General features: G+C 39.2%; 1 protein-coding gene across 2 annotated transcripts in view; it reads left to right on the forward strand.

Annotated features, from left to right (window-relative positions):
* The window catches only part of AKT3 (v-akt murine thymoma viral oncogene homolog 3), a 180,486-nt gene that overhangs the window by 98,167 nt on the left and 67,395 nt on the right, over nucleotides 1-14,924 (forward strand). For both annotated transcript variants that reach the window (XM_004691044.2, XM_012730924.1), the window contains exons 4-5: nucleotides 4,169-4,313; nucleotides 10,135-10,266. In XM_004691044.2, the coding sequence (XP_004691101.1) occupies nucleotides 4,169-4,313; nucleotides 10,135-10,266 (277 nt within the window). The remainder of the gene's footprint in view (nucleotides 1-4,168; nucleotides 4,314-10,134; nucleotides 10,267-14,924) is intronic.

Below are 14,924 nucleotides of genomic sequence, written 5' to 3' on the forward strand. Positions count from 1 at the left end.
AGAGCAGGACGCGTCCCTCTGCTGGAGTCGGAGGTGTGGAAGCAAGAGCAGGACGCGTCCCTCTGCTGGAGTCGGAGTAGGTCTCGGGAAATGTGGCAGTGAAAGCTCGGGTCTGGGATGGCCCGAGACACTGGCCAGACTCAGCTCGGGGTAGACTATCAGCAGAGTGACACTCCTCGCCTGGGTACCTTTGTGTACACACATTCCGCGCGTAAGAACACACTCACGCACACAGACACGGCCACGGCCATTCCCACAGGTGTGAGGGGGAGCTCGTGGTTGATTTGCGGTTTCTTGGTGACTATGAGCATCTTTTTATATCCTTGATCATCTGTATTATTTCTTTGCGAAACGACCGTTGGAGTCATTGTCCGTTTCTCTCTGAGGTTGCCTGTTTCTGCTGCCGAAGCGCAGGATCCTGTGTTCTGAATCCCGCGCCCTGGGGCCTGTCAGTGTTAACATGTGTTTCTTCTCCCTGTAGGTGCCTCTTAGCTCTGCTAATTGATTGTTTTGCTCAGTGGAAGCTTTTTAGTTTGATGTAGTTTGATTTTTGCTTTTGTTGCAAGGAAACTATTGCTAACACTGGTTTTAAAAAGCCTATCTCATGTTTTATTCTAGGAGTTTTAGAGTATCAAGTCTTATGGTTAAGTCTTCGTGGATGGGGTAAAAGAAATCAACTTCATTATTTTGCATGTGGATGCTCAGCATTATTTGTTGAAAAGACATTCTATATAGTCTCCACATCCTTGTTGGACTCTGTTCTCCATTTGTCTGTCTTCATGCCAGTACCATACTATTTTCATTACTGAAGCTTTATAAATTTTTTAGAAAAAAACTGGTGTTTCCAGCTTTTAATTTTTTTTTTTTTTTTTACTATTATTGCTTTGGCTCTTTATGGTGCCGTACAAGTTGGAGGATTGCTATTCTATTTCTGCAAAGAATACCATTTGATTTTGATAGGGATTACATTAAATCTGTGGCTCAATTTGTCTAGTACGGACATTTTAATAGTGTTAAGTCTAATCGTCAGGCAGTATTGTGTGGAGGGGTTGGAGATAGTTGGAGTTTTGCACGCATATGTCACCAGCAAACAGAGATAATGGCTTCTTTTTTGACTTCAGTTCTTTTTACTACTTTTTCTGACCTACTTTTTCTGACCTAGTTACTCTGGTTAGGACTTTGAGTACTATTTTGAATAGAAGTTTTAAGTGTTCTGATCTTAGAGGAGAAAGTTGAATTTTTTAACTGTTGAGTATGATATCATCTGTTTTTTAGTGTTAGACTTGACTTAGCTTTATGGCACTGTGGTCAGAGAAAGTATGCTTCATGTGACTTGGTCCTTTGGTTTATGAATAAATGGTTCATATCTGAATGTTCTATTTTTAAATTTGTGCTATATGACCTTGAAAAAAATGTCTAGGTTGTGGCTTTTGTTTGGAGTGGTCGGTAGATGTCAGTTAAGGCTGTTTTGTAGCTTCTCATTTAAGACAGCTGCTGCTTTATTTTCCTCTCTTTTGTTGATCTTCCATAGTTGCATTAAAACTCCCCTGGAGTTATTGGGGAGAGGATGGGGTGTGCGGGTGTGGGGTGCGGGGCGTGTCTGTGGCCTGCAGGAGCACTGTGGAGGAGCTGGAACGGGCAGTCGGAGAGGCAGTCAGGCCCATCCTGAGTGTCCCTGAGCGGACCGCAGCGAGGGTGCTCTGCAGCAGGTCCCCGCTTGCCGGGGGATTCTGCCGACGCCTGCAGATGAAGTGTAACCACAAATTTCTATCCCTTGCATTATCGCCTTTGTAGCTGATAGATGTGGAAGCTTTCTAGCTTTCTGTTTCTCTTCCAGGGGTGTTGACTTTGGTTGTAAATATGTGCACTAGAGAAGCCCTTCACCTTCGTTCTGCCACCATCATGCCAAGAGTCCTAAAAAATAAACCTTCTGGAGTCATTGGGTCAGAATTCAGAAGAGCCATTAAACTTAACATCCATAAATAATAATGAAAATAAAGCATATCAAGTTTTGATATGTGTAATTAACCGAGTGCTTAGATGGATGTTTGTAGTTTTCAATGACTGTATTTGAAAAGATCAAATACAGATTAGGTCAGTAACCTAAATTTTTATCTTAAAGGGCTATAAAGGTAGAATAAATCAAATGTAAGACCATCAGAAAGAAGGAAATAAGGTCAACCATCTCTGAAATAGAAAATGACCAATAAACCAAAGCTACTTGTTTGTAAAAACAAAACAAACAGACAAAAAACCATGGAATTCAAATATGTATTAGAATATTGTAGAAGGAAAAAAGAGAGAGAAGAGGCCCTCCCTGGTGGCGCAGCAGGTCAAAGCACAGCACTAAGAAGCTAAAGCCACTTCCGCATGAGTTCAGTCCCCACCCCAGAGGTGACCCACATGGCATGACAGACCCCTCCTGACCCGCCCGCTGCTCCCCTCAGCAGTGTACTTCCTCGATCTGCCTGTTCTGCTCCCCACTCTGTCTCTGGTGAATCCTCTTACCCTCCACATCTCTGACCTGTACCCCAGTTCTGTATGAATAAATAAATAAATCTTTTTAAAAAAAAGAGAGAGAAGAAATTTAGTACTGATCCAAATTAGAAAACTCGAACAGCGAACTGTGAGGGCACGAAATTGAATTAGTAACTATATATCCTTCTCATATGCCCAGATGACAGGTACTTTCTGTGAAACATCTGAAGAAGCCATGTTTCCAACCCTATAACAGTTGTTTTTTGAGTAATGGACAGAGACCGTTTCTCCACTAATGTTAGATAGCTCCTGTGTTCCAGAACCTAGGCCGTTTTGTAACATCCCCTTAATTCTAAAACCTGACAAAGCCTCATAAAAAGGGAGGACTGTACCCCAACGTACCTGTGAGTATAGATGCAAAGTTCATCGCCATATTTTGGTAAATTAAGTTCAAAAATTATATTTAAAAAATGCATCATGAGCAGCTGGAGTTTTTTTCAAGAATTCAAAACCTCATCAATATATAGAAATTATTCAACTAAATTTGTTACTTTAATAAAATAATGGAAGGGAAAATACACGGTCATTTCAGTAGATTCAGAAACAGCTTTTGGCACAAATTCAGTACTTTTGGTTAAAAAACAAACAAGCATTGAACTGATGAAGAATAGAGAGACACTCAACTTAAGGGCATCTTTAAAACCTTAGTGCTGACATGACACTTTAAGATTAAAGGCTTAATACTTCCTGTCTAATCTTGGGACAAAATAAAAATTGCTCTTACCAATTAGTTAACATTGTGCTGATCGTGCAATTTAAGTAAGAAAAAGTAGAAGGCAAGCAGACTGGAAGGGAAATCGTAAACTACTCTATTTGCAAGCAGTATAGTTGCATATCTAGAAAAAACAGAAAAGACAAAAGCTGCTGGAACTAATAAATACAGTTAGCAGGAATTCAAGATACTAGCTCAACATATTAAAAAGGAATTGTATTTTTGAACAGTAGCAAGAAAATTAAAAAATAAAATTTTAAAAATTGTATAAAATAGCTTGAGGGATATTTAGAAATGTATTCAGTTAAAGATTTCCACAGAAAATTGTAAAGCACTGCATTTGTAAATGAAAAATTAAATAGAGACTTATACCATCTTCATAGATTCGACGTTTTAATATTTTAAAGTGGAAATTTCCTCCAAATTGATTTATAGATTTAATCCATTTCATCTCAAAAGTCTAACAGACTTTTAAAAAATAAACCAACGAGCTGATTTTCACATTCATGTTAAAATAAATGTTCTGTGACATATCATACCTGTTCAAAAGATTTTGATAATGGTTCTCCTTATAATGAGTAAATTAAAAAATGTACAGCAAACTTTTGTGAGTCAATTTATAGCTAAGATGTTCCTAATTAAAACTTAACTGTACTTTTAAAATATTAGTTGTCTTATAACCCTTCCCTTATTTTTTCTTTCATATGCCTCCCGTAATAGTAAATGCTAATACTAACTTTAAGCCTCTAATGTAAATTACTTTCAGGATTTATCTCTTGCAATAAGAATGAATCTATGTCTTTATATTCCTGTGTAGTACCCAGGAATAGAGTCCTTGAGTTGGTTTCATCTAGGAAAGGGCTATATTTGAATTGGTTGTCATCCCCTATTTATGGGATATTTTAATTGTTTTTATAGGGAAGAATGGACGGAAGCCATCCAGGCTGTAGCAGACAGACTTCAGAGGCAAGAGGAGGAGAGGATGAACTGCAGTCCAACTTCACAGATTGATAATATAGGGGAGGAAGAGATGGATGCTTCCACAACTCATCATAAAAGAAAGGTAGGTGTAGTAACTTATTCCTCAACATAAACAGTTAGGTATGTAGAAGAAATAGGCTAAAAACTGCTTTTGCAAAGGTGTCAGCCAGTTACAACGTACACATACATGGGTACGAGTTGTTTTTATTCGGGTGAATCTGAGATGCCTTGTTGTTGTTTAAAACCAAGTAATTACTCATGTTATCTCTGTTGCTGAGCTTTCACTGGATATTGATAGGGCTTCTTATGGGGTTGTACTGATATGCCATAGTTCTGCTTTGTAATTTGCATTTTTCCCTTACTCTTCGCTATGCTATGCTAGAAACTTTGAAATTAAAAGTTTCCCAATGATTGAGTCATCTCCCCTTTGACATTCTGTGTGCTCCTTAAGGCAGAAGCAGAAGTGACTCTGGTCTGCTTTCTCGTTAGTATCCTCGCCACACTTACCTCAGCACGTGCAGGAACAATCTTGGAAGCAACAGCCTTTTATTTGATAATGTCCTTTACATTGACTCTTGAACCACTCGGGAGCATAAAATGTTCCTTCCCCCGGTGCACCAGAGTAATACATGCTCATTTATATAGGTATGGCGAATTTTAATTGGTTTCATGGCTGTAGACAGTTGAACAGCAACTTCCATATATAAAAAATGTTATTTTAAGATTAAAGATAGATGTTCGAGATAGACGAGCATGCCATTTTATCATTTTAAAATATGTTTGATAGGGTAGATTGTAAATTTCAGGTAGGAAAACTAATTTTTAAGACACTTATCCATATAATTTATGTTAGTGATTTAAGAATTCCTGTGTTTTATTAAGCCAACTTCTTAAGCCATCTTGTTCTTCAGTTACTGCAAAAGTAAAACCACAGTCTGGCTTTATCAGTTACTCAAACAGTTTCTTTGGCATGTGCTCATGTGCATAATTTGAAATTTGATTGTGCTTATAAATTTAAAATCAGGTTCCAGTTAGTCCCTTTTCAGTAACCAACTATATCCTGTTTAATTCTGGAGTTCTTAAAATTCTTGTTCATAAAAATGATAAATATTGAGGATGTTAGAGGTTGAAAGTGAGAAGCTTAGAAATGCTATTTAGAGGAACTAGCTAGAAATACTATTTGATGGACGATAGAAATTTGGAAATGAGTATGGAAATTTGCCAGAATTGTGAATGAAGAGCAGCAAATATTTTGAAGGATGTGAAAAGGGGAGAGTATGGAACACTTTTTTTTTTTCCCCATTAAGCTTTATTATATATATTGAGAAAAGGGCAGTAGAATGACGCATTACTCGGTAGTGATGCTCAGAGCTACCCTCAACTCTTGCAAGAGCAAGCCAGGTGGCCCCTTCTCTCAGCTGTAGGTCGTTCATGGTACTTGCTCTGCGTACTTAAATGGCTCTAGGAAGAGCCTAAGAGGCTCTTAGGGGGGTCGTACCTGAGGGAAGAGATCAGATTCTGTACAGTGGACAGTGGTGTTAGGAAATAAATAAGTTTCCCCTGGCGAGGGAAAGATAGGGGGAGTGGAGAGAAGAGACCGAAGACCTGGCAAAGACCTCGAGCGCTGTTCTGTTTAAATTAAACAGTGCTGTTTGAAAAGATCTAGAAATGTCACTGCAGAATTGAGGCTATAGGGTCAGGGGTGGGGGAGAGTGGACATAAACTGGGGAGACGCTCCAGTAGTTTATGGTAAAGGCAAATAGATGCTTCGGTGGGAGGATGCACAACTGAAGTCATGAACCTGCTTTCCTGTATCATGTGCAGTATTGCAAACCCCCTCCCCGCCCCCCAAACATTGATTATGTTTTCAAGGAAATTTACTGGAGGGCCTAGAGGTGCTTGATCTCATTCTGCCATGCCGCCATTGCTGTTGTTTTTCTGTGCCCTGCCAGGTATGTGAAGGGCACGGCATAGAAGGATCTAGAGGACCCAAACTCTACTTACTGTTTAAATGCCGACCTCGGCCGCCTGGGACAGCCGGTTGGTGTCTTCGTCTTGAGTTAGAAACTAGAAACAGTATCTCTTGTTTTCCCATTACATCTGACTCCTGTTCTTGGAATTTTATGACATGATATCTGAATACAATAACTCAGAACAATGACTAGCTTGCAGAAGAGGTTGGAGTCTGCTGGAACTGTGTGATGCTTGACAGCGTAACTCAGGAGGGAGAAGTGACCTTAAGCAGTGCTGTAGAGATTGGAAACACCAGAGAAAATGGGCGGAGTTAGGCTTCCTTCTCACCTTCCTTCCTGCACCTTTTGTAGTTGTTCTGTAGGACTTCATTGTGTAAAATAAGTAAATTTACATTGTAAATGTGCGTGGAATTTTTCTGTTTTGACCAGATAAGCTAAAATCTCTGCATATTTTGAGAGTCTCCTTACAGTCCTCATCAAAAATGTGTTCATATTTTAGTCTTTTTTTTTTTTTGCTTAACAGTCTTTTTTCATTCACTCTAATGTGTGATTTTGGATACATTCATTGAATGTGTGTTGTATGGGCATGTGCATCTTTTAACCCAAAAAGTCACACTGGTATATTAGAGATTGTGGATAAAAGACTGTAACTATGTAAAATAATCCCTAATTCTTAAGATTGGGTTTTGGAGGATAACTTCTGGAGAGTACTCATGCTCTAACTTGTTACTAAAATCTCATTGCATCATTTTCCCTTAGCAATATCCAAAGAGGAAAACGTTTTATAACAGGTTACATTTCATTCATAAAGTCTAGATTATTACTGTTTATGCTACATTAAACCTAATAATTTAGTATTGGAGATACTTTTCAAATTTTCCGAAATTCAGCATAGATTTTTTATTTCCAATTTTATCATATAGGTTGCTTTATTTTACTAGTATTATGGATAGTTCCCATGCAATGTCCTTATTTTTTTTAATGCTGACAAACTAAAAGGGAATTTAGACTCTCACACTTTTTAACCTTTTGTTCCTAAAATTCTTAAGACGTATGCTGGTATTTTATAGTTATATGTTACTCTTCATCTGAAAATTCAATAAAAAATTACAAATTATTTTCTTCATTTTGATCTGCAAGAATTTTTCCCGTTCACATATTTAGTAATAGCAGCTATCATTTTCCAGTGCTTTTTATAAAAATGAGGAGGGCGCTATTCAAGTGAAGTCTGAGCACTAGAGTGACACTGCGGCTGATGGAGAATGGCGTCTGTCAGTTCTTCGCCGCCCTGGTACAAACCGAGGGTAATGTCTTCACCAGCAGCAGGGTTTTCCCTGGTGGCGGTTGCCTGGGCTTTTCCTGGCCTCACGCACATCTTTTCAGCTACGGCACTCAACAAGCACGCGGGCCTCCTCGGATGTCCTGGGTCTCTGGTCTTCTGCACGTGACCCGTCTCCGCTCCTTGGGCCTCTGGCCACGGCTTCTCTCCTCCTCAGATAGCCTGGGCTTCCTGGTAGCATCAGCTGGCTTTCAGAAGTGACCTTTCGCTTGTGAGGAAGAAAGTGGCAGGGTGAGAGGCGACGTCTGTAAGGGCCCAGTCTTTTCGGAACACTTCAAACGGGACCCAGAGCGTTTGGGCCCGCCTCTCCGTAGGAAGCACAGGGTACACACATCGACATAGGGGACGTTCGTGGTCACCTTCTTTGGACACTGTTGGCCTAAATGCTACCACCTTTGGAGTCTGCCTATTTATTGTTACCATGGTTTGCTCAAATGACAACTAGCTTTGTTAACTTCATTTTGTTTGTTTAGTGCCATGACTGATTTGTAATTGCACTAATCACTATACTTTTAACTCCTCCTGCTGTCTTTACTGCTTTTTTTTTTTTAGAACTAGAAATTTTAATGGTTAAGGCAATATAACTTAACATTTGGAAAAACTATCACAATTACAGCAGCAAATAGTATTGGAAATGAATGTAAGTATTCATTTCTCAAAGTTGAAGAATTTTTTACATGTATCTACATGAGGGACATTGGCCCCTAGTTTTCATTTGGTTTTGGCCTCAGAGAGTGACTTGGGAGGTATTCTCCCAGTTTTCTATAAGAGTTCATATATAGATATAGATATATGCTTTAATTCTTATGGAATTCACCAGTGAAACCATCTGGTCCTGGAGTTTTCTTTCCTGAAATATTTTTGACCACAAATTCACTATCCTTAGTAGAGAGAGAACTGTTCAGTGATCTATTTCTTTTTGAGTGAGTTTCCATAGTTGAAACATTCCAGAAATAACTCATTTCATGCAAGCTGTTGATTTTATTATAAAGTTGTTTGTAATATCCCCTTGCGATCTTTTTAATATTTGTAGACTCTGTACTACTAATACTGCCTCTCTCATTCCTGAATTGATAATTTTTGCCATCTTTATGTTCCTGACTAATCTGGCTAGAGATTTAGCAATTGTGTGGGTCTTTTCAAAGAACCAGCTCTGGTTTCACTGATTCTGTAGTTTTTCTTTTTTTGAAATAGAATTGATTTATGCTCCTATTTTATTATTTCCTTGTAATTCTTTTCATGTTTTTGTTTGTTTGTTTGTTTCTTGTTTAAGGTAGAAGGTAGGGTCATTAGCTTATGCTTTTCCTGACATAAAAAGCAACAAAAATCTTTAACAAAAATCTTTAACAACTTCTTGTTGCCTATAGGTTAAACACCACATCTTTAATTTATTAGTCATAAACCCCTTTAAACTGAGTTTAAATTCAAGATGTTAAATTAAGCATACCGTCTCCCTCTGTAATTCATCGAAAAATGAATTTCAAATTAAAGGATTTTTCCAAAGAAAAAAATCCACCAACATGGAAAGTTGGTGAAAGAAGGGCATGAATGGACAAGCAACATGAAAATTGTACACATTTGTGAAGGGGTTGACAGAGGTGAGAAGGACGCGTACCGTGGTGTTGCAGAGAGCAAATAACAGGTCCTGCTTGGAAAAGCTGCGGGACTCACTGGCTTAGAAATGGGGATGAGCAGTGAAACTGCCGTTTGCAAATGAATTAAGTACATTCTTAGAGCTTCCTGATTTCCTGATCTGTATTTATAAATTGCTTTCTGAGAAGTTGTACAGCTGTCTTTCTTAGAATTCTTTTCACTCCTCTCTCCAGGATTGTTTTCAGCTTTTCTTACACACACGGCTTTCTTTCTTGATTTTGAATAAAGATGGGTTCCATCTTTATTTTGCTGGATTATAGTCTCAAATAGCTCCCTTCAAAAGTATTGTCTCCTCAGGAGTAATGCTAGCAAAAACATTCAGGAATGTTTTGGGGGGACACTTTATAATATCACAATGTCTGGAGGTGCTGACATTACTGAATTCTTAAAAGCTTGAGTCCCTGAAAGTGAGCGAGCAGGACTTTATTTTTCATTTGCTCTTACATTTGACTGATAATTTGACCAGCTAAGAAATTCTAGGTTTGTATTTGTATTTATTTATGCATACAGAACTGGGGTACAGGCCAGAGGTGAAGGGGCAGTGAGAGAATTCAGACAGATGGGGAGCAGAACAGGTGGATCTACTGAAATACACTGCTGAGGGGAGCAGCGGGACAAACAGGAGGGGTCTGCTGGGCCCTGTGGGTCACTCCCTGGCCAGGATCAAACTCAGGCAGCAGTGGCCACTGGTAGCTTGATAGTGCTGAGACTTAACCCTTTGTACCACCAGGGAGACTCCGAGAAATTAAAGGTTTTGAATAATTTTCTCTAATGTTTGACAGTGGCTTACATTATTTCCAGCTTTCATGATTGCATCAGACTGTCAGTATCAGGGTGCTTAGACAATGGTAAAATTTGCTTTTAAGTCAGTGTTACAAAGGTGTGCATGTATGTTTTCAAAAAAATTGCATTAATATTTGATTTTTTTTTTTTTTCAGACAATGAATGATTTTGACTATTTGAAACTACTAGGTAAAGGCACTTTTGGAAAAGTTATTTTGGTTCGAGAAAAAGCAAGTGGGAAATACTATGCTATGAAGATTCTGAAGAAAGAAGTAATTATTGCAAAGGTAACTAAAGAGCACTAAATCTGTGTTTACGGTGCACAAACATGTACTCATGCATACGGGTGATGACAGAAACCCTATTAAAGTACTCTAAATGCTGATTGTTTGCTGCTTTTACAGTAATTGCTATTTTAATGTTTATAATGTTAACACTTTCAAAAACTTGTAATATCATATCAATACTATAGACTGAACTGTTTCATTCCTTGAGGAGATAGAGATTTATTCAGTGTGTGTGTGTACATGGGCATTTTTACTGTATGATTGTGAACTGCATCATTACCTACACCATTATTGTGTTTTCAAGTTTCCCCCAATGTTCTGAATTTCTTATTTCCTACTATTAAAGTGATTGGGATAGTGTAGATGATTTTGTACCTTTTAATTATACAGCTTTTGACATTGGATGGGAAGGCAGCCTTAACAGATTCAGACATAATAAATGAAAATACAGCCTTTGCAATTCCGAACAAGGAATGTTAATTCCCACCTCTAAAGCTTCATTCAGCTTATACTGATGGAAATCGTCAACATCTTACTAATGTCAGTTTGCAGAGTTCTGAATTAAATCCCAGTTCCCTCATCAACAAATACGTTACACTTTGCAAATGGGTCAAGGCTTTATATATTAATTTAACCAATGACAGCATCAGTGCTGTGCTGACTACTTTTATTTTCAGTTATTTGCAACTAACTCACTCATCTGGAGTATGTTGCTTCACACATTCTGGGGAGCTGCTCCCCCCCAGTATTTGTTCATTTGTTTCGGTCTTAGTCCTTTTAAAAGTCACTGTCTGATGCTAGAAATAATGCTGTCCTTGGAGTTACAGAGACTTAGGTGCGCACTCCAGCCTTGCGTCTTACTCCCTGCTGACCTTCACGGTCAGTTTTTTGGAGAATATTTCTTCTTAAGGACATTAAGATGCTTGTTGGGGGAAAATGGCGGGAAGGGGCTTATGTATTGCAGTAACTTAGAGGAAGACATTTCCATTCCATTTTTGCTTTTATATATGTATTAGCCTCACTTGGGTACTGCGTTAGCTCACTAATTACACTTTTTTTTTTAAAGATTTATTTATTTATTCATACAGAACTGGGGTACAGGCCAGAGATGCGGAGGGTGAGAGGATTCGCCAGAGACAGAGTGGGGAGCAGAACAGGCAGATGAGAAGCACACTGCTGAGGGGAGCAGCGGGCGGGTCAGGAGAGGTCTGCCGCGCCCTGTGGTCACCTCCGGGGCAGGCGGGAATCGAACTCATGCGGAAGCGGCTTTAGCTTCTCAGTGCTGCGCTTTAACCCGCTGCGCCACCAGGGAGGGCCACTAATTACACTTTTTAAGTAACTACAAAATTGGGTATGTTTCACAAATGAATGGGACAGTTGATTGATAATAGTTCCTTTCTGCTTTCCCAGACAAATCCATGTATAAGCTTTTTAAAAGAAAATACACTTCATCATTTAATGACTAACAGTATGGTATCTTAGAGTCAGACAGGCCAAGCCCCAGGATTTGAATCCTGATGTGTCTTCCTCAGACCCTTTATCCGGGAATAAATGTTGTCCATATACTTTGTTACTATTGCTGTAGCGCTGATCACTAGTTAACATGGTGTTGCCAAGTTTCTCCACTGGATATTTATTATCTCCCTCTCTATAACTAGTAAATACCTTACTAATAGTGATTTTCCTTCGCTCTTTATACATTTATTTTTAGTCTAATTAAAGGTTTGCCTTTTTCTTTTCAATCTTCGTGAAGAATTAGATTTTGGTTTCATGGATTTTCTCTAGTCTTCTGCTCTCTGTCTCTTTGTTATTTCCTTCCTTCTGCTAGTTGTGGGATTAATTTTTTCTTTTTCACTTGTTCCTTAAATTGTGGTTAGTTTGTAAATCGGAGGTCGTCCTATTTACTGTAAGCATTTCAGGGTGTCATTTTCCTCTCATCACTCCTTTCACAGTGTCCCATAAACTTGGGTTTGCTGTGCTTGGCTTTTATTCAGCATTTTCTGCTTTAAATTTCCCTTTGGCTTCCTTTTTGATCCATTGGTTATTTTAGAGTCTTTGTTGAATGTTCACCAACTTGTGAATTTTTTAGTTTTCTTTCAGTGATTACCAACTTCATTCTGTTGTGGTTAGAGAAAGTTAACTTTGCATGTTATCTGTCTTTTAAAAATTGGTAGGACCTTTTTCCACTGTATATCTGGGCTTTTTTGTTGTAAAATTAATTGCCCATCTATGTATGATATCTTGCCTAGGTATCATCTATCTTAGATATCTATCATGATTGTTGTGGCTCTCCCCAGGGTCTTTTATGATTCCACACACATTTTAGGGTTTTGTATTTTGAATACTATTTGAACTTTGAGAGGCTAGACTCAGTTTGTACTTTGCTTTGGGTAGCATGAACATTATAACAACATGATTTTTTTTCAGTCCATTCTTTGGTTTCATTCATTATGATCTTACAGGTTTCAGTGTGATTTGTCTTTCCCCATCTTGGTTAAATGTTTTCCTGGTATTTTATTCTTTTTGATGCAATTATAAATAGGACTTGTTTCTTAATTTCTTTTTTAGAAATTTTGTTTCTAGTGTGGATAAATGCAGCTGATTTTTGTGTATTGGTTTTTGTATCCTGCAACTTTACTGAATTTATTTATTCTGACAGATTTTTTAAAAAATAAATTTCTTAGGATTTTCTCTATATGTCATCGGGCCCTCCCTGGTGGCACACGGGGTTAAGTATTCAGCACTGTGATGCTGTCCACAGCCACTGCAGCGGGAGTTTGATCCCCGGCCAGGGAGTGAGCCACAGGGCGCAGCAGACCTCTCCTGTCTCCCCGCTGCTCCCCTCAGCAGTATGTTTCATCAGTCTGCCTGCTCTGCTCCCCACTCAGTCTCTGGTGGATCCTCTCACCCCCGCACCTCTGGCCTGTGTCCCAGTTGTTGTATGCATAAATAAAAATATCTTTAAAAAAAAATATATATATATATATATGTCAACTGAAAATAGAAACCAATTTCTTTTTTTCCCCTAAGATGAGTGACTTCTTTCTTTTTCTGCCTTAATTGTTCCGGATAGGACTGCCAGTGCGCTGAGCATATTCTTTCCAAAGGCAGCAAAGTTCCTAGTTGGGGCACTTTGCTGTGGCTGCTGTAATGAACTACCACTAAGTTCAGGGCTCAGAGCAACATAAAAGTGCTCTCAGTTCTGGAGATCACAATGCTAAAGCAAGGTTTGGCGAAACTGCGTTCTCCTCTGGGGACCTGCGATAAGGACGCCTTTCCCCCTTTTCTCTCCTACGTCGTCCCCAGCGACAGCCAGTAGCTCTCCGTCGTGAGTCCCATCACGCCGGTCTCTCCGTCACCGTCACTTCTCCTCCTTGTTTGTCAGATCTACCTCCATCTCATTTTAATGTTAGACACCAACCACTGGCTTAAGCCCACTTGGATAACAGAGGGCAGTCTTAACTCAAAATTCTTGGCTTGGTCTCTGCAAACATCCTTTTCCAAATAAGTTAACATTAACAGGTTCTAATAGGAATGAGGGATGACACGTAATAATTTTTAGGAAGGGTAATAATTTAACCCATGACAATTCAATTTCTAGATTCCCAAGTTTTACTTCTGTCTCACACAAAACATACTCATCCCAACTCAACGTGCCACAACATCTTCAATCATTCTATGAGCAGCTTTAAGTTCAGAATGCTATTCAAGTATCAGCTCAGAAGTCTAGCTCTCGTCACCTGAGTGAGGTTTGTGCGAGAGATAGTGGGTTGTGACGTGCTCCAAGACAAAATGCTGAATCCTGAGGCATACAGCATGTGAGGGGAGAGGGTTGGAAGAGGCAGGGGAGAGCTCAGGGGAGCGTACGGTGGTTCCGGGTGATGTGGGAGATTTACAGGGGCTTCACAGGACAGAGAGATGAACTGCTGTACAAAAATAAGCAACAGTGTAAGAAAATAAAAAAAAGTGGAAGTGAAAATAAATATACCCACCAAAGTGTGTACAGAGAAAAATGCATTTCAAGATCATAAATACCAGATATGACAAGCACACAGCTAACATCATACTTGATGAAAATTTGAAAGTTTCTCCTTTATACCAGGCACAGGAAAAGGACGTCCATGCTTAGCACTTTTAGTCAACAGAGCTTGAGCTTTTTTACCAGTGTATAGTTGCTTATTTAATAAACAACTAAGTTTATTTCTATAGAGGAGTACAGCACTGGGCGTTCTTACTCTCCATCATGCTGACGCCAGCCCTACAAGTCCTGTTTCTGACTGCGTTAATGATCAGAGCCTGAGGTCTCTCTCGGGCTCAATACTTCATTGGAATGTAGAGTATTCAGGAAAACTGATTTGCTCTTGGTTACGGTTTATTATACTGAAAAAATACAGATTCAAATCAGGAAAGGGAAAGGTGCGTTTGACAAAGTCCATGTGCAAACTCTGTGGTGTCTTTTCCCTAGTGGAGGTGAGAGTGTTGGACTTACTGGTCTTCTCGGAACCGTGTGTCATGGCATGTGAGAGTGTTAAGGAGGCTTATTTAACGGGGCTATTGTGGGTCTTTCCCACAAGCTGGAAGCACCTGTGGCTCTCCCTGCACTGCTCAGCTTATCGCTTCTTCAAACCAAAGCAGCATCCATCACTCCTGCTGTTGTT

Source organism: Condylura cristata, unplaced genomic scaffold, assembly GCF_000260355.1.
Source record: "Condylura cristata isolate star-nosed mole 26May11 unplaced genomic scaffold, ConCri1.0 scaffold00029, whole genome shotgun sequence".
Classification (NCBI taxonomy): Eukaryota; Metazoa; Chordata; class Mammalia; order Eulipotyphla; family Talpidae; genus Condylura; species Condylura cristata.